Genomic DNA, 22,147 nt, shown 5'->3' with positions numbered 1-22,147 from the left:
CCGCAACGGGAGAGGCCACAGCAGTGAGAGGCCCGCCTAGCACACGCACGCACGCACGCGCGCACACACACACACACACACACACACACACACACACACAAAGCAAGGGAAAAACAACAAATAACATACAAGGGAATCCCAATAAGGTTAACAGCTGATCTTGCAGCAGAAACTCTGCAAGCCAGAAAGGAGTGGCAGGACATATTTAAAGTGATGAAAGGGAAAAACCTACAACCAAGATTACTCTACCCAGTAAGGATCTCATTCAGATTCAACGGAGAAATTAAAATCTTCACAGACAAGCAAAGGCTATGAGAATTCAGCACCACCAAACCAGCTTTACAACAAATGCTAAAGGAACTTCTCTAGGCAGGAAACACAAGAGAAGGAAAAGACCTACAATAACGCAAAACAATTAAGAAAATGGTAATAGGAACATACATATTGATAACTCCCTTAAATGGATTAAATGCTCTAACCAAAAGACACAGACTGGCTGAATAGATACAAAAACAAGACCCGTATATATGCTGTCTACAAGAGACCCACTTCAGACCTAGGGACACATACAGACTGAAAGTCAGGGGATGGAAAAAGATATCCCATGAAAATGGAAATCAGAAGAAAGCTGGAGTAGCAATTCTCTTATCAAACAAAATAGATGTTAAAGACTATTAACAAGAGACAAAGAAGGACACTACATAATGATCAAGGGATCAATCCAAGAAGAAGATATAACAATTGTAAATATTTATGCACCCAACATAGGAGCACCTCAATACATAAGGCAAATGCTAACAGCCATAAAAGGGGAAATCGACAGTAACACAACCATAGTATGGGACTTTAACACCCCACTTTCACCAATGGACAGATCACCCAAAATGAAAATAAATAAGGAAACACAACCTTTAAATGATACATTAAACAAGATGGACTTCATTGATATTTATAGGACATTCCATCCAAAAACAACAGAATACACATACTTCTCAAGTGCTCATGGAACATTCTCCAGGATGGATCATATCTTGGGTCACAAATCAAGCCTTGGTAAATTTAAGAAAATTGAAATCGTATCAAGTATCTTTTCTGACTGTAACGCTATGAGACCAGATATCAATTACAGGAAAATATCTGTAAAAAATACAAACACATGGAGGCTAAACAATACACTACTTAATAACCAAGAGATCACTGAAGAAATCAAAGAGGAAATCAAAAAATACCTAGAGACAAATGGCAATGAAAACACGATGATCCAAAACCTATGGGATGCAGCAAAAGCAGTTCTTAGGATGGAAGTTTATAGCAATACAATCCTGCCTCAAGAAACAAGAGGGCTTCCCTGGTGGCGCAGTGGTTGAGAATCTGCCTGCCGATGCAGGTGTCACGGATTCGTGCCCCGGTCCGGGAAGATCCCACATGCCGTGGAGCGGCTGGGCCCATGAGCCATGGCCGCTGAGCCTGCGCGTCCAGAGCCTGTGCTCCGCAACGGGAGAGGCCACAATAGTGAGAGGCCCGCGTACCACACACACAAAAAAAACCCCCCAAAAACAAAAACAAACAAAGAAACAAGAAACATCTCAAATAAACAGCCTAACCTTACACCTAAAGCAATTAGAGAAAGAAGAATTAAAAACCCCAAAGTTAGCAGAAGGAAAGAAATCATAAAGATCAGATCAGAAATAAATGAAAAAGAAATGAAGGAAATGATAGCAAAGATCAATAAAACTAAAAGTTGGTTCTTTGAGAAGATAAACAAAATTCATAAACCATTAGCCAGACTCATCAAGAAAAAAAAGGGGAAGACTCAAATCAATACAATTAGAAATGAAAAAAGGAGAAATAACAACTGACCCTGCAGAAATACAAAGGCTCATGAGAGATTACTACAAGCAACTACATGCCAATAAAATGGACAACCTGGAAGAAACTGACAAATTCTTAGAAAAGCACAACCTTCTGAGACTGAACCAGGAAGAAAGAGAAAATACAAACAGACCAATCACAAGCAGTGAAATTGAGACTGTGAATAAAAATCTTCCTACAAACAAAAGCCCAGGACCAGATGGCTTCACAGGCGAATTCCATCAAACATTTAGAGAAGAGCTAACACCTATCCTTCTCAAACTCTTCCAAAATATAACAGAGGGAGGAACACTCCCAAACTCATTCTATGAGGCCACCATCGCCCTGATAACAAAACCAGACAAAGATGTCACAAAGAAAGAAAACTACAGGCCAATACCACTGATGAACACAGATGCAAAAATCCTCAAAAAAATACTAGCAAACAGAATCCAACAGCACATTAAAATGATCACACACCATGATCAAGTGGGGTTTATCCCAGGAATGCAAGGATTCTTCAATATATGCAAATCAATCAAATCAATGTGATGAACCATATTAACAAATTGAAGGAGAAAGACCATATGATAAAAAAAAACCATATGATCATCTCAATAGATGCAGAAAAAGCTTTCAACAAAATTCAACACCCATTTATGATAAAAACCCTCCAGAAAGTAGGCAAAGAGGAAATTTACCTCAACATAATAAAGGCCATATATGACAAACCCACAGCCAACATCGTTCTCAAAGGTGAAAAACTGAAACCATTTCCTCTAAGATCAGGAACAAGACAAGGTTGTCCACTCTCACCACTATTATTCAACATAGTTTTGGAAGTTTTAGCCACAGCAATCAGAGACAGAAAAGAAATAAAAGGAATCCAAATTGGAAAAGAAGAAGTAAAGCTGTCACTGCAGATGACATGATACTATACATAGAGAATCCTAAAGATGCTACTAGAAAACTACTAGAGCTAATCAATGAATTTGGTAAGGTAGCACAATACAAAATTAATGCACAGAAATCTCTTGCATTCCTATACACTAATGATGAAAAATCTGAAAAGAGAAATTAAGGAAACACTCCAATTTACCACTGCAACAAAAAGAATAAAATACCTAGGAATAAACCTACCTAAGGAGACAAAAGACCTGTATGCAGAAAACTATAAGGCACTGATGAAAGAAATTAAAGATGATACAGGGCTTCCCTGGTGGCGCAGTGGTTGAGAGTCCACCTGCCAATGCAGGGGATGCAGGTTCATGCCCCGGTCAGGGGAGATTCCACATGCCACGGAGCGGCTGGGCCCGTGAGCCATGGCCGCTGAGCCTGTGCGTCCAGAGCCTGTGCTCCGCAATGGGAGAGGCCACAACAGTGAGAGGCCTGCGTACCGCAAAAAAAAAAGAAAAAAAAAAAAAGATGATACAAATAGATGGAGAGATATACCATGTTCTTGGACTGGAAAAATCAACAATGTAAAAATGACTCTACTACCCAAAGCAACCTACAGATTCAATGCAATCCCTACCAAACTCAGTGGCATTTTTCACAGAACTAGAACAAAAAATTTCACAATTTGTATGGAAACACAAAAGACCCCGAATAGCCAAAGCAATCTTGAGAAAGAAAAATGGAGCTGGAGGAATCAGGCTCCCTGACTTCAGACTATACTACAAAGCTACAGTAATCAAGACAATATGGTACTGGCACAAAACAGAAATATAGATCAATGGAACAGGATAGAAAGCCCAGAGATAAACCCACGCACATACGGTCACCTTATTTTTGGTAAAGGAGGCAAAAATATACAACAGAGAAACGACAGTCTCTTCAATAAGTGGTGCTGGGAAAACTGGACAGCTACATGTAAAAGAATGAAATTAGAACACTCCCTAACACCATACACAAAGATAAACTCAAAATGGATTAAAGACCTAAGTGTAAGACCAGACACTACAAAACTCTTAGAGGAAAACACAGGCAGAACACTCACACTCTATGACATAAATCACAGTAAGATCCTTTTTGACCCACCTCCTAGAGAAATGGAAATAAAAACATAAAATAAATACATGGGACCTAATGAAACTTAAAACCTTTTACACAGCAAAGGAAAACATAAACAAGACAAAAAGACAACCCGCAGAATGGGACAAAATATTTGCAAATGAAGCAACTGACAAAGGATTAATCTTCAAAATTTACAAGCAGCTCATCATGCTGCTCAGTATCAAAAAAACAAACAACCTAATCCAAAAATGGGCAGAAGACCTAAACAGATATTTCTCCAAAGAAGATATACAGATTTCCAACAAACACATGAAAGGATGTTCAACATCACTAATCATTAAAGAAATGCAAATCAAAACTACAATGAGGTATCATCTCACACCAGTCAGAATGGCCATCATCAAAAAATCTACAAACAGTAAATGCTGGAGAGGGTGTGGAGAAAAGGGAACCCTCTTGCACTGTTGGTGGGAATGTTAATTGATACAGCCACTACGGAAAACAGTATGGAGGTTCCTTAAAAAATTAAAAATAAAACTACCATACAACCCAGCAATCCCACTTCTGGGCATATACCCTGAGAGAACCATAATTCAAAATGAGTCATGTACCACAATGTTCACTGCAGCTCTATTTACAATAGCCAGGACATGGAAGCAACCTAAGTGTCCATCAACAGATGAATGGATAAAGAAGATGTGGCATATATATACAATGGAATATTACTCAGCCATAAAAAGAAACAGAATTGAGTTATTTGTAGTGAGGTGGATGGACCTAGAGTCTGTCATACAGAGTGAAGTAAGTCAGAAAGAGAGAAACAAACACCGTATTCTAACATATATATATGGAAACTAAAAAAAAAAAAAAAAAAAAAAAGGTTCTGAAGAACCTAGGGGCAGGAAAGGAATAAAGATGCAGACGTAGAGAATGGACTTGAGGACACAGGGAGGTGGAAAGGTAAGCTGGGACGAAGTGAGAGAGTGGCATGGACATATATACACTACCAAATGTAAAATAGATAGCTAGTGGGAAGCAGCCGCATAGCACAGGGAGATCAGCTCGATGCTTCGTGACCACGTAGAGGGATGGGTTAGGGAGAATGAGAGGGAGACGCAAGAGGGAAGAGATATGGGGATATATGTATATGTATAGCTGATTCACTTTGTTATAAACCAGAAACTAACACACCACTGTAAAGCAATTATACTCCAATAAAGAGGTTAAAAAAAAAAAGATGACAATTCAAGTCCTTGAGATAAAGGATGGTTTACTTTGTAGTGCTGTAACAAGCTAATCATTTCAAAAAGAATTAAGTTACACAACATTGTAAATCAACTAATATTCCATAAAATAAATTTAAAAAAATTAAGTTAGACCCCTACTTCAAATCAAATAACAAAAATAATGTTTGAAATGTAAAAAATAAAACATAAAAATTCAAAGATTACTATATTTATAATTTTATTTAACAAACACTATTTATATTGTGCTTGCCATGTTCCAGACCCAATTCTAACTGCTTCAATCCTCATAACAACCCTAAGAGATAAATATTTTTACTCCCATTTTACAGATTAGGAACCTATAGCACAGGAAGGTTAAGTACCTACACTAAGGTCACACAGTTAGAAAGTGGCAGAACCAAAATTTGAATCCAGGGGTTCAAATCCAATGAGCCCGTCTCTAGAGTCCCTGCTCTTACCCATTATCTGTGTAATTACAAGTAAATATAAGTAAATAAATATATATATATATATATATTTATAGTTATAATATATATTTATATATATAAAATCATGGACTACCCTAAGCAGGGTCCCAAAGGTAGTCACCATAAATTGATAGGTTTTATTATCTAGAAATTTAAATATTTTGTATGTCAAGACACAATGAACAAATAACAATAAATAATAAGCTACTGCAAAATATATAGCAAAGGATCAATACCCTTATTATAAGAAGAGCTCTTATCAATAAAGAAAAAAATTCACGCTTAGAAAAATGGGCAAATGACATGAAGAGAGGCCAATAAATATATGAAAAAGCGGTCAATTCATAATTAATCAAAGGAATGTAAGTTAAAATAGCAACGAAATACCATTCCTAAAAATGGTAAAACTTTAAAAAATTCGAATACCCAGTATCAGCAGAGAATGTCAAGTCAGACTGGTAGAAAAGTAATATGGTAAAAGCCTTTTTAGTCAATGGATAGGGCTCAGTAGCAGGTCAGTTAATCAAAAAATTCAGTTAGAGTAGGAAATAATAAAAAATGATACATAAATACCTACATTTTATTTTAACTCAAATATATAAATGTACATTAATATTCACTAATCTTTTCATCAGCCCACTAATTACTATAAGGAAGCTTTATCCTGACTTGCTTGTAATATACTATAAGCAAAAGGTACACAACTTCCAATTTCCTTAAAGCAAGGCAAATCTTTAGTCACACAAAGCAATCTAAGAGCAAAAATTTATAAGGGTTTTTAAAAAAAATCTTTCCCCTAATATTCTACTACATTTATCTTGTCCACACATACTAAAATAGCAGGTTTTTTAAAAACTCTTCTTAGGAATTCCCTGGCCGACCAGTGGTTAGGACTCCACAGGTTCAATCTCTGGTCAGGGAGCAAAGATCCTGCATGCTGCATGGCACCAACAAAAAAAAAAACCTTTTCTTTATCAAGTCTCTATGAAGCAATCAACTTAGTTTTCAAAGACATAGTCACTCTGCCTTTCACACTCATATTTCACTGGTTTAATATATTTAATTAACATAATTTCAAAAACAATATAACTGGCATTGTAACTAACCCTTGGTAAGCATTCAGCTTAACTGGGAGTGTCAGTATGCAGACCTCAGAGACTTTACAAGCTGCAAATGTGTTGTGGGCATGAGTCAGAAAGGTTTACAGAGGAAATGTAGAGCAACAGTTGACTCAATAAATCAGTTAAGTGGAAGTCAAAACATACCAACAGCCTTATAAAGTACATTTCCTGTGACTCAACATTATACTTTTATAAATGTACTCTAATTTTTTCTTATCTTTGTGAGAAAAGGGTTAGCTATATCATCAAAATATGAAGTCACGAAATCGGAAATGACTGAATGTCTGGTAATGTAAGATTAGAAAAAGAAATTACAGTGAAGTCCTAACAGTGGAATACTATGCAACTCTTAAAATAATAAACACAATGATATACATAATATATTATTAATAATTAAAAAATAACTTATAAAACAACATGTACTGTAAAAACCTATTGTGGTAAAATATTTAAAGAAAAAAGACTGGATCAAGTAAAATAATGATATGTAAAGCTTAGCATGTGCTGGCACATAGCAGGTGATCAATAAATGTCAGCTATTACTACTATGATTATTATTTTTTAACTTTCTAAAATTGAGATACATTAATATACAATATTATATAAGTTACAGGTGTACAAAATAGTGATTCACAATTTTTTAAAGGTTATATTCCATTTATAGTTATTATAAAATATTGACTATATTACCTGTGTTGTACAATATATCCTTGTAGCTTATTTATTTTATACATAATAGTTTGTACCTCTTAATCCCCTACCCCTATTTTGCCCCTCCTTTTTTCCCTCCCCACACTGGTAACCACTAGTTTATTCTCTCTATCTGTGAGTCTGTTTTTGTTATATTCACTAGTTTGTTTTATTTTTCAGATTCCACATATAAGTGACATCATACAGTATTTGTCTTTCTCCGACTTATTTCACTTAGTATAATGCTTTCCAAGTCCACCTATGTTGCTGCAAATGGCAAGATTACTGTGATTATTATTAATAAGTGTTACATAACAAAAGCTCACAATAGTTATCTTTAGATTATAGAAATGAGTGATTTTCACTTTTACATTCCTAAATTTTCATCACTAAATATATATTTGTTTTGCAATAAGGATTAAAAACAGCTATTTTTGAAAATGTACCACACACTAAGAAGGAGTAGGCTTTAATATAATCAGTTTATTCACCTATTTCTCATTTCTGCTTCTAAAAAGCTCATGGTAGTAGAAAGGGCTTTATCACGAAGACCTTTGAAAAGGTCCCTCAATATGCTGTACTTGGAATTTTGAGAAAATGACCCTTCCGTTAGGCAAAGGGACAGAAATATGAGCAGTGGCAAATTACTCAAACATCAACTACTATCATCATTATTCAAAAGCTGGTAAGTAGCTCTGGTAAAACATATATAAGGAAATTTCATACAATTCCTTTCTTTGAGATCACCAGTGAGTAGATTTGTATATTTATTCTAAGTGGACCCAAGTACCAGTTTTGTCAAACATATCACACTTTATCAGCTGTGTCATCTTATAATGCAAAGTAAATGAAAAACACATTAATTATGAATGTTTATAGCACTAGACAAGCAGATAAAATGAAAAACTAACATGTTATTATATTTTCTCCTCATTTTATCAGAATACTTACACTCTTTGCATGAATTCTGGAAAAAGTAGTATATGGTGCCAAAAACTTCGAAGATGCATTTTCCTTTGGACATGAAATCTGAATGCTTTTCTAAACAAAGAAGGAAAAATGAAATCCATCAGTAAAGCTACTCCAATGGAATTAAAGCTTCTTAAAGAAAACATTAGGACGAAAGAGCACTCTTACCTTTTAAGTGTACCCTAATCCTCCTTCCCCAACCCAAGACACTGTCACTCCCCTACAGGTCAGCAGTCCTTTTACTGCAGAGGGCTGCAATGTAATTTGGTACTGCTGAGCCATTATGTTTTTATGTTAAAGAAAACTGTTCCATAGAAGTCAAACCAACAATAAGATACAAATGACAAACACGAGAACATTAATTTTCATAAGAAAATCTAATACCAGTACTCTCAGTCAGCAGTGTGGCAAGGAATAGTACCAACAGTGGTGAAAAAACAGCACCAGCTCCCAGGCCTAGGGCTGAAAAGACTAGTTTAAAAGTAAACTTGCTGCCTATAAAAGAACTTTCAGAAAAAATGTTAGACTACTGACATGTATAGTTTACCAGAGTAAGAAAGTAGGTAAAGTAAATTACGGTACACTCATACAATGCGTAGGCCCTGGTCAGGCTTGTGGTGCCCATTCCCAACTAGGACTTAAACTGACTATACATGTTCATAGACTGGTCATCACCAAATAGGTGTCTTATGATTTCCCACATGTTTTGACTAGTCATTATCACATATATCTCAGCTACTATAGCAAGATAACACTCGTGACATAGTAGTAAATTACACCTAGAACCAGATGTTAGATTCAAGTGACATGACTTGCTGAAGGCAGACTGCAACCATTTAGGGTAAGTATGTTGGTGTTTCAAGGCAGAGGTATAAAAGGCTTGGTAAACATCGCCTCAAGGATTCTTGCAATACAACAATCCCTTACTCTAATTTGCAGAATACTAACACCATCCCCTAAGTGTATATCTCCTACACAGAGCTGAGGAGCTGCTCTCACCAAATGGCCCCTAACCTGTTATCTCTTCTGCAGTAGTACTTGAAAGTTTCTGGAAATTCTGCTGGACAATGAAAATGCCTTCAATAATCAAGATTTTCTGAACCTCTTTATAAGGCTAATCTATGTACAACAAGCACAGTCCTCATGGTTCATTAGAAAGAACAGTTTCAAAGTTGTAATATTCTCATCACTGAAAATCAATATTTTCTTATAACAGGTCTTCTCCTTTAAAAAGAGAATTAGATTATCTATACAAACAGTACTTTCTTAGCCAGCATATCTATGCCTGGCTGCCTGCAGGCCTTTCATTAAATGAGTTTTTGCTTCTAACCACATGACAAAGCCCAGCTGCAAGAGAGCTGACCCGGATTTGGAATTGTCTCCTGTACCCGAAACTAAAGCGTCAGCTAAACTTTCCTTGCTAAATATTCATACCAAGCAAGGACATGAGGAGCTCTGAAAGCTTAGTGTTCGAGCCTCTGTAAGAACTGGGTCTGCTCGCAGAAGACTATTTCTTTGGGGTTAATTATGTAAACGATCTCAAGAATCAGTGGTTTTCTCCTGCTTATCGATCCTGCAAATCACCCTTTAATCCATAAACAGACTATGAAGGAAGATAAATGTTGAATTACCTTCCAGCAGTAGAGAATCATGCTGTTAATGAAAAGATATTAAAGAAAAGCTGCAGGAGATATCAAAACAGACAAAATTCAGTGTGAGGGGGAAGTGTGAATATTCCACACTAAGATAAAATTAAAAGTCAAACTTTTTATCTTTCCAGGTTAGGTTTTTAAGCATAATGACAGATCTGTATAATAGAACACTGTAGCAACATCAAACAGCAAAGTGACTCATGGCAGTTAGGAAACAAATGAACGTTCAACCATAAGCATTTACTGTCTGACTCAGCAAGTACACTGCAGAAATTAGTAATGATATTGGAAAAGATAAGGATTGTATCACAGCCTGAGTACAAAGGGAAGAAAGGAAGTTAGCACCCAGGCTGTGGATGGATACTGGCAAACACCTGGAAAAAATGTAGGCTTGCGAGGTGGTGTTATACTTGAAGTTAATAGAACTGGGTTTCAATTCTGACATAGTCGAACTAGCTTTGATTATTAGGGGTTAATTAACCTCTCTGAATCTGTTTGCTTATCTGCAAAATTGAAATTTAAAATGCCAATCCCACAGGATTGTTATGATAAACAATAACTCACTTTTAATATCTTAGTTTCTTTCATATGCAATTTCACTCCCCACTATTCAGCCTATGAGGTAGAATATTGTCTCTGTTTTATAGATGAGGAAACTGAGGCTCAGGTAACTAAGTTATTTGTCCAAAACCATATTGCTAGTAAGTGTCACAGTAACTAAGACTTGGACTCAGATCTTCTGGCACTTTCTACAATACTGTTTATGAAAAACAAATATAAAAGATATAATAACATGTAGCTTATTATTTTGCACAGAGGGTAATGAATGAATATCTGCTAAAGATCTTATGTAAAAAACAAAGTATTCTCTACTCTTGTCAGTACAACTGAAATATTTTACAACTAAAAAAGCTTAATTATACACACACCAAAAAAGGCTGTTTCACCCTTTGGGAATCATCTCACCAGAGCACACTGACTGCTGCCATCAGAAAGAGGAAGGAAAGTCAGATCATGAGTTCTGCAACACTTACATGGCCACCTACTCACCTCAAAGGCTACTCACCTCAAAGGCCAATGAGAAAAACAATTAAGTACTACTAATACAGGTCTTCATCAAGGTGTGCCCAGACACATTATAAAACTACATTGTACAATATGGTGGGTACTAGCCACATAAAGTTACTGAGCACTTAAAATGTGGCTAATGCAAATGAGTAAATGAATTTTTAATTTTATTTAAAGTTTAGTATAAAAACATATTTGATTCAGTTACTGGAAAACTTTTTAAGTACGTTTGGAACTACTTAGATATGTGAATCTGTTTTCAACTGTAAATTTTTTAAAACCTAAATACATATCAAGTATTTCCAATAACAAATTAGAGTCTGGGACTTCCCTCGTGGCACAGTGGTTAAGAATCCGCCTGCCAATGCAGGGAACAAAGGTTCAAGCCCTGGTCTGGGAAGATCCCACATATGGAGCAACTCAGCCCATGCACCACAACTACTGGGCCTGCACTCTAGAGCCCGCGTGCCACAACTACTGAAGCCTGCGCACCTAGAGCCCGTGCTCTGCAACAAGAGAAGCCACCACAATGAGAAACCCGCACACCACAACGAAGAGTAGCCCCTGCTCGCCGCAACCAGAGAAAACCCGTGCACGGCAAAGAAGACCTAACACAGTCAAAAATAAATAAATAAATTTATTTTTTAAAAAATTAGAGTCTGAATTGAGATGTGCTCTAAGTGTAAAATACATAGGATCTCAAAACAAAAGAGGGCTTCATGGTGGTGCAGTGGTTGAGAGTCCACCTGCCGATGCAGGGGACACGGGTTCGTGCCCCGGTCCAGGAAGATCCCACATGCCGCGGAGCGGCTGGGCCCGTGAGCCATGGCCGCTGAGCCTGAGCGTCCGGAGCCTGCGCTCCGCAACGGGAGAGGCCACAACAGTGAAAGGCCCGCGTACCACAAATAAATAAATAAATAAATAAAATTTAAAAAGAAATGTAAACTATCTCTAATAATTTTTTATATTAATTACAGGTTAAAATAATATTTTAGATATACTGGGTTAAATAAAATACATTATTAAAATTAATTTCACCTGTTTCTTTTTACCTTTTTTAGGTGGCTACTAGAAAATTTTAAATTACACATGTGGATACACACTACTATATATAAAATAGATAAACAAGGACCTACTGTAGAGCACACGGAACTATATTCAATATCTTGTAATAACTTATAATGGAAAGGAATCTGAAAAAGAAAATATATATAAAATATATATAAAATATAAAAAATATATAATATATATATAAAATATATATAACTGTTTATATATATATATAACTGAATCACTTTGCTGTATACCTGAAACACTGTAAATCAACTATACTTCAATTTTTAAAAATTACATATGTGGCTCACATTCATCTATTGGACAGCACTGGTATAAGGGAAGAGGAAGTTTGCATCTAAAATCATATGTATGTATAAAAGAAAAGGAAAACTCTTGACATTCAAAGGCAGTAAAAACTATGATTACTATACAAATGAAATGGAGATGACACTGATACGCAGATAACAGTATAAATATTTAAAGTACGTATATAGGTACTACCATAGTTTTGGACACAGTGCTATCTAGAAGACATGAAAACCTACCTTGTTTATTTCGTTCACAATAAATCCTTCCGAAGCTGTAACCTCTGGGATGCCATCAAGGCCAATTCCTTGACAAGTCAGGCTGCCATACAAAGTTGGTTTCCCTATATAGCACAGAAAAGCATGTCTCAAAAAAATAAGAAGAATTAAACATTTTTCTCCTTGAAGACCCAATTCAGGCATCTGTATAAATGCAAGGAAATTGGCTCATGAAAGAAAAGCAGGCACGTGTGTTAAAAGTGAGGTGAAGTAAAAAGCGCACTAGTCTAGGCAAACCTAATTTGGAAGAAATATATTCAAGGGCTAAAAGCCAGGAACAAAGATTTTGAGATACAATATAGTATTTGTAGAGAAAACTACTAGAGTAATCTCAACCTCAATTTTACTGGCTGTGAAATGGAATTCTACCAGGATGAAAGGTGAAGATGAACATGAACATATGCATTTATCCACAGTATATACACATAATACAGAGTAAAGAGTTAAGCTTCAATAACTGGAAAATTTGCTTAAGTAGGACACTGCTTTTGCAGCGATATGGGCTAAATAAGATATTATCCTACACATAAACATATGTAGATGGTAGAATGGAGTTTAAAACATTCTATTCTTCTTCTGCACTTTATATATACACTTCTGCAACAGGCCATAACACACTGTTTACATTTCTGGCCTCCCCACCAGACTGTGAAGTCCTTGAGCTCAGAAACTAGCAAGGTGCTACAAATTATTCAGTAAGTAACTTGCACCAAACTGATATTCTAGGAGTAAGAGGGAAGTAAAAACCATCATGGATTCATGCAGAGTGGGAGAGCTTCTTAGAGAGGGTGGGACTTAAGTAGGATCTTAAAAAAAGATAGGACTAGGCCAAAGATAAGCTAAAGGAAACACCAAGTCAATGAGGGGCGTGTCAAGAATAAAAAAGAGTCACAAAGAACAAGGGGGAAGGAGGCATCAATTAATATACCAGTTTGGTAGCTGAAAGATACTAATGGAGTAACTCACAATCTAGGGTAGAAGTATGGACTAGAGAAGATCTAGTGAAGTAGGTTTTGAAGAGAAATGGCATGAAATTCTAGTTCAGAAAGATGCCACAAAAATAGGATTGCGTGAACTCTGCTTTTTGTCACATTTCATGATTCCCTCCTGACTTCACCAACCATCCTATGAAGTCTAGCCCTTTTGGTACATTATTTCAATCAATCCCCTGTCATCACCCTCAATGACCTCTCTACATTTGTAAAGTCTCTGAAATGATATCAGTCTCAGTATTTTGTCTATATAACAAAAGTGGGAACGATCCAACTACTCACCTTCTACATTTCTACATGTAGGCTGCTGAGTGCAGATACAGAAAAAGACACAACTGTGCAGACTGGCACCACTACAATTTACCAGTTTGCAGTCCTTTTGCCCCTTTTGTTCCCCAGAGCAGCCAAATCTCATAACACCTAGCCTGCCATCAAAACCTTCTTCCTTCATAACAGCCAAAAATTGGAAACAATTCAAATGTCCATCAACTGATGAATGGACAAAAAATGTGATACATCCTTACAACAGAACATTACTTGGCCGCAAAAACAAATGAATGCTACAAAATGGATGAACCTTGAAAATGTTGTTAAATGAAAGACACAAAAGGCCACATATTATGATTCTATTTATATGAAATGTCCAGAACAGACAAATCCATAGAGACAGAAAGTCAATTAGTGGTTTCTACGAGCTAGGAGGAGGGCAAAATGTGGAGTGACTGCTAAAGAGCACAGGGTTTCTTTTAGGGGTGATGAAATGTATGGAATTAGTGGTGACAGACATACAACTCTATGAATATACTAAAATCCATGGCATCGTACACTTTAAAAAGATAAACCTTATCATATATGAATTATATCTCAATACAGCTATTATCTAAAAAAAAATTAGAATGCTAATAGTACCTACCTGATACGGTTGTGAGGAATAGAAATAATGTATGTAAAGCATCTAGAACATAGATAGCGCACATTTTATTTCAAAGAAAAAGCTGACCCTACCTCCAACATCACAAAGAACTCTGAGGCTATAAGATACTCTCACATTTCCATATTCATGTCTTTGCATTTATCTACATCTACACTTACCCTCACCTTCTTTCATCTTAGACTTTTAGAATTAATTCAATCTCCTTCTCTCTCCTCTAAGACAATGGTTTTTCCATTAGTCCTCTTCTCTACCTACAACCTATATTTTAATTGTTCTCCAATTAGTTCTCATCTTTAAAAATAAAACAAAAACCCTTGATTTGGAGACCTTCTAGCTACCCTGTCTTCTTTGATGCAGCATCAATTTCCTCAAAAGAAAATTCTGTTTAAAACTCTAGTTCTCATAGAAATAAAATATCTTATTATAACAAGATATCAAAGGTCTCTGAAATGACAAATAATCAGTAAAACAAAGGAAAATTTATAAACCTTGGGAATGATAAATGGCAGGGTGAGGTGACCAGGTGTTTTACTCTGATGCCTAGAATGGTGGTAATTTAAGAACTGAGAAAATCAAGGAGAACGAGTTTGACAACAGAAGTGCTCAGCTTCAGGTTTTGGATTTGATAAACTCAAGATGACAGTGAGAGCTTTAAGCAGAAATGCATAGCAGACAACTACTCAATGTCTGCTTGAAACTGACAAGAGGTCAGAACTAGAGCTATAGATCTAGGAATCATAATCAGGAAGGTCACAACTGAAGCTATAGAACTGCTTAGAATACAATAATATATGGCTAAGAGACTGATTAAGAAGCATCAGCAATGTCTCCAGAATAAGTCTGTGGCTTCCAAATGGAAAACCAATCTGAAGGTCTTCCCCTAGAATGGAGCTGCAGAATCATTACAGCAGAATGGTCAAGAACATCTGAAGACTCTTAGAACTATGCAAGAACTTTGGGCTAGGAGAAAGGAAGCTCTCTCCTAGGGGTAGTAAATCCTCTTTCTCTAAAGGGAAGGCATATAGATTTAAGGACGTTACCTGGGGGGTGACAGCTCAGCCAGGCCTCCCCTTCATCCTTCCTATGAAGAGAGACAAAAACCTAATTAGGCTCACTCAATGTCAAAAAAGGATGGTACTGATGCAAGGGAGAAAGATCATATAATTTCTAGTTTGGCCACAGCACTTAGACATGATCTAGTCTAACATCTCATCCAGGCACAGACAAACTTTGTTTATTTGTTGAAGAAATATTTGTGGATTAAGTGTTTAACAAATAGAGCTGCTGGTTAAATGAAGCTCAAGTATTTCATCAAACATTTCATGAAATACTTATTAGTTGCACAATATTGGTCAAAGTTACTTCTTGATTCTGGTCTTCTGTGTTGTAGTAAGCAATGTGTATTTTATTTCAGCCCACTTAGAAAAGTGTAAGTTTCTTAAATGCAGGAGACTATGTTTTATTTATGGTCACCATTGTTTCAACTTGAAAAACGTATTAGTATAATAGTTGCCATTCATGGCACTGTTGTACTCATTCTAGTGCCTAGCATAACTTGCACAGCATATGACTAATATATGTTAAATAAATGAATGGTTTGCTGTGCATTCCAATTAAGTTGTTTCCTTTTGGAGGGCAGGAACCACCCCTTAACTTTAGAGTACACATCTGAACTCCACTGAGCATCTATCTAGGTCAGAGTCTGGACATGGTAGGCGTTACACTGTTTCCTGAAAAGAACTGTACAATATGACTAATATACCACTAGGGGTCGAGGAGCATACAAAGACTCCATCACACACTCAAAGACAATGTGGTGGTGGAGAGTACTGGGACTTTTGCAAATAACTGAGGACCAATCAATATTTGCTAAATGACCATGACTACTTGGCCAAGAGTCTTCCTGCCTCCCAGTTTTTCTTTCTCCAACTCATTGATCCTATTCTGTCTCTGAAATCACGCGGCGCATTATGTGTTTCCTCGCCCTCAGCCCAGCTCTTGCGAGAACGAAAAACAATGACCCTATGGGTTTGAGACTTCTTTTTCTAGACCCAGGGTTCCCTCAACAATTGATGAGGTAACCCCTACGGAAATCCTGGATCGGGCATGGCGGCTCTCCTTAACGTAAAGGCAACATCCGCTACCCGCCTCCTCCGTCCCGGTTCTGGACCTAGATTCACCTGAGAGCCTGGGCCCAGTCGCTCTGAATCCTCAAAGGCGCCGCCATCTTGATCCCGCCTCCACCAGCCCGCGTCTTCCGCTCTTTCACGGAAGTGGTTCCCCGCTTAGGCGCTGCGTAGAGAACGAAGGGCGGGATCTACACCGAGAGGCCACCAATGAAAATGCGCGGTGGATCCTCTTCCCCTCCCCGCCCCTTTGTGCGCCCGCGCTTCCTACAGGAGGCTGATTCCTGACAGAAGTGTCGGAAGAGTTTCAAGTGCCTGCAAAACCGACGCAGCTGTGCAGGAGCGCGCGTTCGGGTCCTCTTGTCCGCGTGTTCGGTGAGCACTGTGTGCCGGGATCTTGCGCCGTGAAGCCTAGCTGGCACAACTGGGGGTGTGCCCAGCGGCCGCGCACGCGCATACGTCCTCTTCTGAAGGTGGGAGAGGAGCCATAGGTGACTTAGCCACCTGGGTTTCTCTGCTTTCCCGTCCTTTCCGTGCCTGCTTGTGCCCGGCCGTTTTCCGCGAACCAGCTGCCGACCATTTAGCCTGTCTTGATCTCTGAGCGAGGGTCTTCCTTTTTTTACTCTAGGGAAGACTGAAGCTAGGTTTTAGTGGGGGAAAGAATACGGCAGCATTTACTTGAGTCCTGTTGTAGCCCATGCACTCACTTGTGAGTTATTAGGATATTAATCCTTACAGTAATTCTAAGAGTTAAATATTACCTTAAGAAGGAAACTAAAAAAGATTGCACGCTAAGGTGTGTGCATAGTAAAGTGAGTAAAGTATTTGAACCCAGATTTCTTGGCTTAGGATCCAAGGCACTGTTCCCAAGAGGTTTGCCCTTGTCTTTATTTATTTATTAGATTTTTTTTATGTGGACCATTTTTAAAGTCTTTATTGAATCTGTTACAGTATTGTTTCTGTTTTCTGTTTTGTTTTTTTGGCCACTAGGCATGTGGGATCTTAGCTCCCGGACCAGGGATCAAACCCACACCCCCTGCATTGGTAGGCAAAGTCTTAACCACTGGACCGCCAGGGAAGTCCCTGCCCTTGTCTTTAAAGAGCTCACAGTGTATTTAGGAAGAGGAAAACATAGGAGCTATTACTTATCCAACTCTTTGGACATGCCAGGCTCCTTACACGCATTATCTCATTTAGTCTTCAACAATCCTGTGAGGTAGATTTGATCTCTATTTTTCAAGAGAGACTATGAAGTGATTTGCTCAAAGTCACCCAGTGAGTCAGTGACAAAGCTAAGTTTCCAATCCAAGTATGTTTTCAAAGCCTAGTTTCCCCCTCCTCCCTTAGGTTATACTGCCTCTGAAGCAAATGAGTTTTGTGTAGGGCTATGGGGTTCTTAAATCCTTCTTGTGACTTCCCCATTGCCCTCTGGACGCCTTAATATGAGGCCTTCCTATGATCAGATACTTTCTCAACTCACCAATTTCATTAATTTTCCTGTTCTCATACTCTGTTCTCTAGTCATGTAGAACTTTCAGTTCCTCTCATGTCAAATTCTGTCTCAAACCTCCACCTTGCTGTTCCATTGACCAGGAATATTCTTTACATCTTTGGCTTACTCGTTTTCATCCTTTATGCCTCAGTTTAGAAATCACTTTCTCCAAGAAGCCTTCCCTGCGTGTTCCTGCCCTTGTTTGGATTAGGTATTCCTCCACTGTGTTCCCAAGCTTAGCTGTCTGTACACACTGTACACAAGTAAACAGCCTATTTATCTAGATTGTAAACTCTGTGAAGGCAGAAACTGTGTCTGTCTAGGTCACTCCTGTATCTTCAAATCTAGCATAGTGCTTGGTACATGATAGGTACTCAGTGATCATTTGTTGAATGAAGCAGAGACCCAGGAAAAGCATTAAGTAGTCTTAGCTCATTTACAGTCTGTCATGGTAAAATTTGTACAAAGGCTGAGGTCATTTATCTTCAAACTCTTAAGTTCCTTCTGTATGCTACCTTGTGCTGGGTGTTCTGAAGCAGATGATTGTAGGAAGACAGTCTGGGCAGATACACCTCACGTTAAATACTCTCACACCTCACAGACTCATTTCTTGCCCTGGACCCTGTATGCTCTGTGTTACAGCCACACAACTCTCTCCATTCTCTCATATGTCAAACTCTACACATATCTGGATATTCTCCCAAGTGCTAAACTTTGTTCTTCTCCAGCCATAGAATAAGGCTAATTGGAGAAAAGAACATAGCTTCTCCAGAAAGGAAACATTTCACTTAATTCAGATTCCAATAGTAGGATCCATTTGAGCTTATTAGTGCTGTGCTAAGCATTCTCATATACTTTATCTCATTCTGTTCAGTTCAGACCATTTTGCAGGCCTGCTCTCTGCCAGGCCTAGTGCTAGGAGTACCAAGGTGAATCTGTCCTCAAATAGCTTACAACCTTCAAGGGGAGACATATGCTTAAATAGGCTGTAACAGTGCAGTGGTCAGTGTTATTTATAACAGAGGAACAGTGTCATATATAATCATGTCCCTACTCTAACCTTGCCTCCGTTGATGTTCCAGAGACTCCTAAAGATGTCAGCTCAAGGCCATACCTGGTCCCGACAGGTGAAGAAAGAAGATGAAGAAGAGGACCCACTGGACCAGCTGATCTCCCGCTCTGGCTGTGCTGCTTCCCACTATGCAGTGCAGGAGTGCATGGCCCAGCACCAGGACTGGCGACAGTGCCAGCCACAGGTGCAGGCCTTTAGGGACTGTATGAGTGAACAGCAGGCAAGGCGACGGGAGGAGCTGCAGAGGAGGAAAGAGCAAAGCAGTGCCCACCGCTGAGACCCCACACCACCTGTCCCCAGAGGATGGCCCTGCAGAAACTAGCACCCAGAGAGAACATGGGAGAAAGAAATCCTTCCTAAGTGAAAGTGTGGGCCAAGAAGTGTAAGACTTAGGGATAGTATTTGGGCCTGGGATTGAGAGCCAGGCAGCCATGGGTTTGGACATGACTTGCCATAGAGAGCAGTCATATTGTCATGTTGAGATCCCACACATCCTCACCCATCTTATGTCACCGATATTAAATATTGACCAGTATTTGCCATGTAAAACAAAGAAATGGGTTAAGGGATGCTCTCCTACACTACATCTTGGGTCAGTGTGCCAAGTACTGTGCTGATTACATGGACATATAATTTTAAAGTAAATTTACAATCTAAAGGTAAATTGGTTACCTAGTCAGTTCTTCATTTATTCAGTCATTGTTTCAAAAACATCAAGTTTTTCTGAGACCTTCTCATGTGCCAAGCACTGTGTAGGAAATTGATATGATGAAAATCTGATCTCTGCCTTTATGTTGCTTTAGTCTGGTTTAAGAGAGAAACAAAACAACACTAGAACAACTAATTAATTCCTGACAATGATGTAAATGATTTTATCTTTCATCATTTGTTCTGGATGTTTCAGTCAGTCTAATGGAAGGAAGAAGGCAAATGGGAAAACAAATACTGAGTGCCTCTCATATGCAAGACTCTGTTGCATTAACAGATAGAGTCTGACCTCAACATGTTTCCAAACAAAAAACACAATGTTGGCTTGACATTTCAAAAGTACATTTAACATACAGATTTTCAGCTTTTGAAAAGTGGAGAAGCTGTCAACATGGAGCTTATATTCTTACTTAGCAATTTGCTGGAGCTGAATTTACAATTTCTCTTTTAGGTGGATGTGTTTTCCAGTTCACAACAGTTGCCACCACTTTTCATTTTTCTTCCATGGAACTGCATTACCCATTGTATTACTTCTGTCTGACATTTGGGAGTGGGAAGGGAGTTGAGAGGGTGACCCCTGCTATAGACCTGGAATGCAAAGATGCAAAGGGGCATATGCTCTCATCATCATCAGTAACATTTCTTAAGCATATATATATATATATATATATATATATATATATATATTAGAAGCACAAGTCTGAAATATCATAGGCCCTAAAACGACTTTGAGCCTTTGTGTTGGTATTCGGGAAATAGAGAAGGGGAGAAGATATGAGGAATACGAGTTCGAAGAACAATAAAATCCAATTTCAGCTTTCAGGCAGAAGGGGATGATTTTGTGTGTGTGTGTGTGTGTGTGTGTGTGTGTGTATAAAAGGATGAATGAATCTCTGTTGGGCCATGTGTACCCAGTGCTGTGGGTCATCAGAGGTAGCAGTGTGGACTGCAGCTGTCAGCAAGAATCTCAAAGAGAAGGGAGGTAGTTGAGTTGACACCATTAAAGATGAAGTAGACACTACATATTTGTAACATATATAGCAGAAAGGATTACCATCTGCAACAAAAAGTCCCTAGAGGGATTTCTCTGGTGGTCCAGTGGTTAAGACACTGCTTCCATTGCAGGGGGCACAGGTTCGATCCCTGGTTGGGGAACTAAGATCCTGAATGCCACATGGTGCGGCAAAAAAAAAAAAAAAAACCTAGAAATCAGTAAGAAAAAGCAAATAGCCCAACTGAAAAGTGAACAAAGTTAAATATGCCCCCAAAACATAGGAAAATGTAAATATATTCTACATCACTTACAATCAGAGAAATACAGATTTTAAAAACAAAAGTACTATTAGATGATCCTGTTGACAAAAATTAAAAGTATTTATAATGACCAGTGTTGGTGGGGATGGAGAGAAACAGACACATTCACACTATTGAAGGGATCATAAATTAGTAAAGCTTTTCAGGACAATTTGGTGAGATCTACAAATGTTTTAAATATTTAAACAGCAATTCCTCTTTTAGGAATCCACTTAAACATCTATTATGTTCATTGCAGCATTGTTTATAATAGTGAATAAGTGGTCACAGTGTGAAGTTCCATCAGTAAGGACTGTATTTTTATATATTCAAATATGTTACAACAGAAGTGTACCTATATGTTAATTTGTATAATTTAAATAGAAATAATAGGTCATGGGGGGCAGGGTATTCTGGCAAAGGGAAAGGGTGGAAGGACCTCAGCAGGAGGAATGGCTTTCAAACCAGTTAAGTGGAGGGAGCAGGTTTGGAAGGACTCCAGTTGACAAGGAGCTAACACTGGGACAGTCACAGAATGTGTTTGGGCAAAGAGGGCTCTATTGCCACCCAAGCCTGTTTCCTCAAGTATCAATAAATGGGGATAATTCCTATTTAATAGGCATACTAAGAGAATTAAATGAGAGGTAATATATAAATACCTGGTGATAAAAGTTGTTAGTATTTATTGAACTACTATAACTAATATGTATGAAGCATTTAACTCAGGTTATCTGGTTCCAGAGTCTGTGCTCTCAATCCCTATGATATGCTGCTTTCAAATTCCACTATGCCACTTATTAGCCGTGTGG

General features: G+C 38.0%; 2 protein-coding genes across 6 annotated transcripts in view; one reads left to right on the top strand and one right to left on the bottom strand.

Moving 5' to 3' along the window:
* PAAF1 (proteasomal ATPase associated factor 1) overlaps nt 1-17,413 on the bottom strand; it is a 102,303-nt gene extending 84,890 nt beyond the window's left edge. For all 5 annotated transcript variants that reach the window (XR_010841436.1, XR_010841437.1, XR_010841438.1 and 2 more), the window contains exons 1-4: nt 16,828-17,413; nt 15,688-15,728; nt 12,683-12,786; nt 8,344-8,433 (exon numbers count right to left, since the gene is read on the bottom strand). Coding sequence is in view for 2 of the 5 variants with exons in the window: in XM_067038880.1 (XP_066894981.1) it covers nt 8,344-8,433; nt 12,683-12,786; nt 15,688-15,728; nt 16,828-16,874 (282 nt within the window). In the remaining 3 variants the exon portion in view is untranslated. The remainder of the gene's footprint in view (nt 1-8,343; nt 8,434-12,682; nt 12,787-15,687; nt 15,729-16,827) is intronic.
* On the top strand, nt 16,991-19,988 carry COA4 (cytochrome c oxidase assembly factor 4 homolog). The gene is made up of 2 exons (XM_059069721.2): nt 16,991-17,148; nt 19,348-19,988. The coding sequence occupies exon 2, from the start codon at nt 19,360-19,362 to the stop codon at nt 19,612-19,614; it is 255 nt and encodes an 84-aa protein (XP_058925704.1). The 5' UTR covers nt 16,991-17,148; nt 19,348-19,359; the 3' UTR covers nt 19,615-19,988.
* The last annotated feature ends 2,159 nt before the right edge of the window (nt 19,989-22,147 follow it).

Source organism: Kogia breviceps, chromosome 7 (assembly GCF_026419965.1).
Source record: "Kogia breviceps isolate mKogBre1 chromosome 7, mKogBre1 haplotype 1, whole genome shotgun sequence".
In the NCBI taxonomy this organism is placed as follows: Eukaryota; Metazoa; Chordata; class Mammalia; order Artiodactyla; family Physeteridae; genus Kogia; species Kogia breviceps.
This window is presented reverse-complemented; position numbering and strand designations above follow the sequence as displayed.

Coding starts and splice junctions, on each gene's coding strand:
- COA4 (XM_059069721.2), top strand. CDS start 19,360: ATGTCAGCTCAAGGCCATACCTGGTCCCGACAGGTGAAGAAAGAAGAT.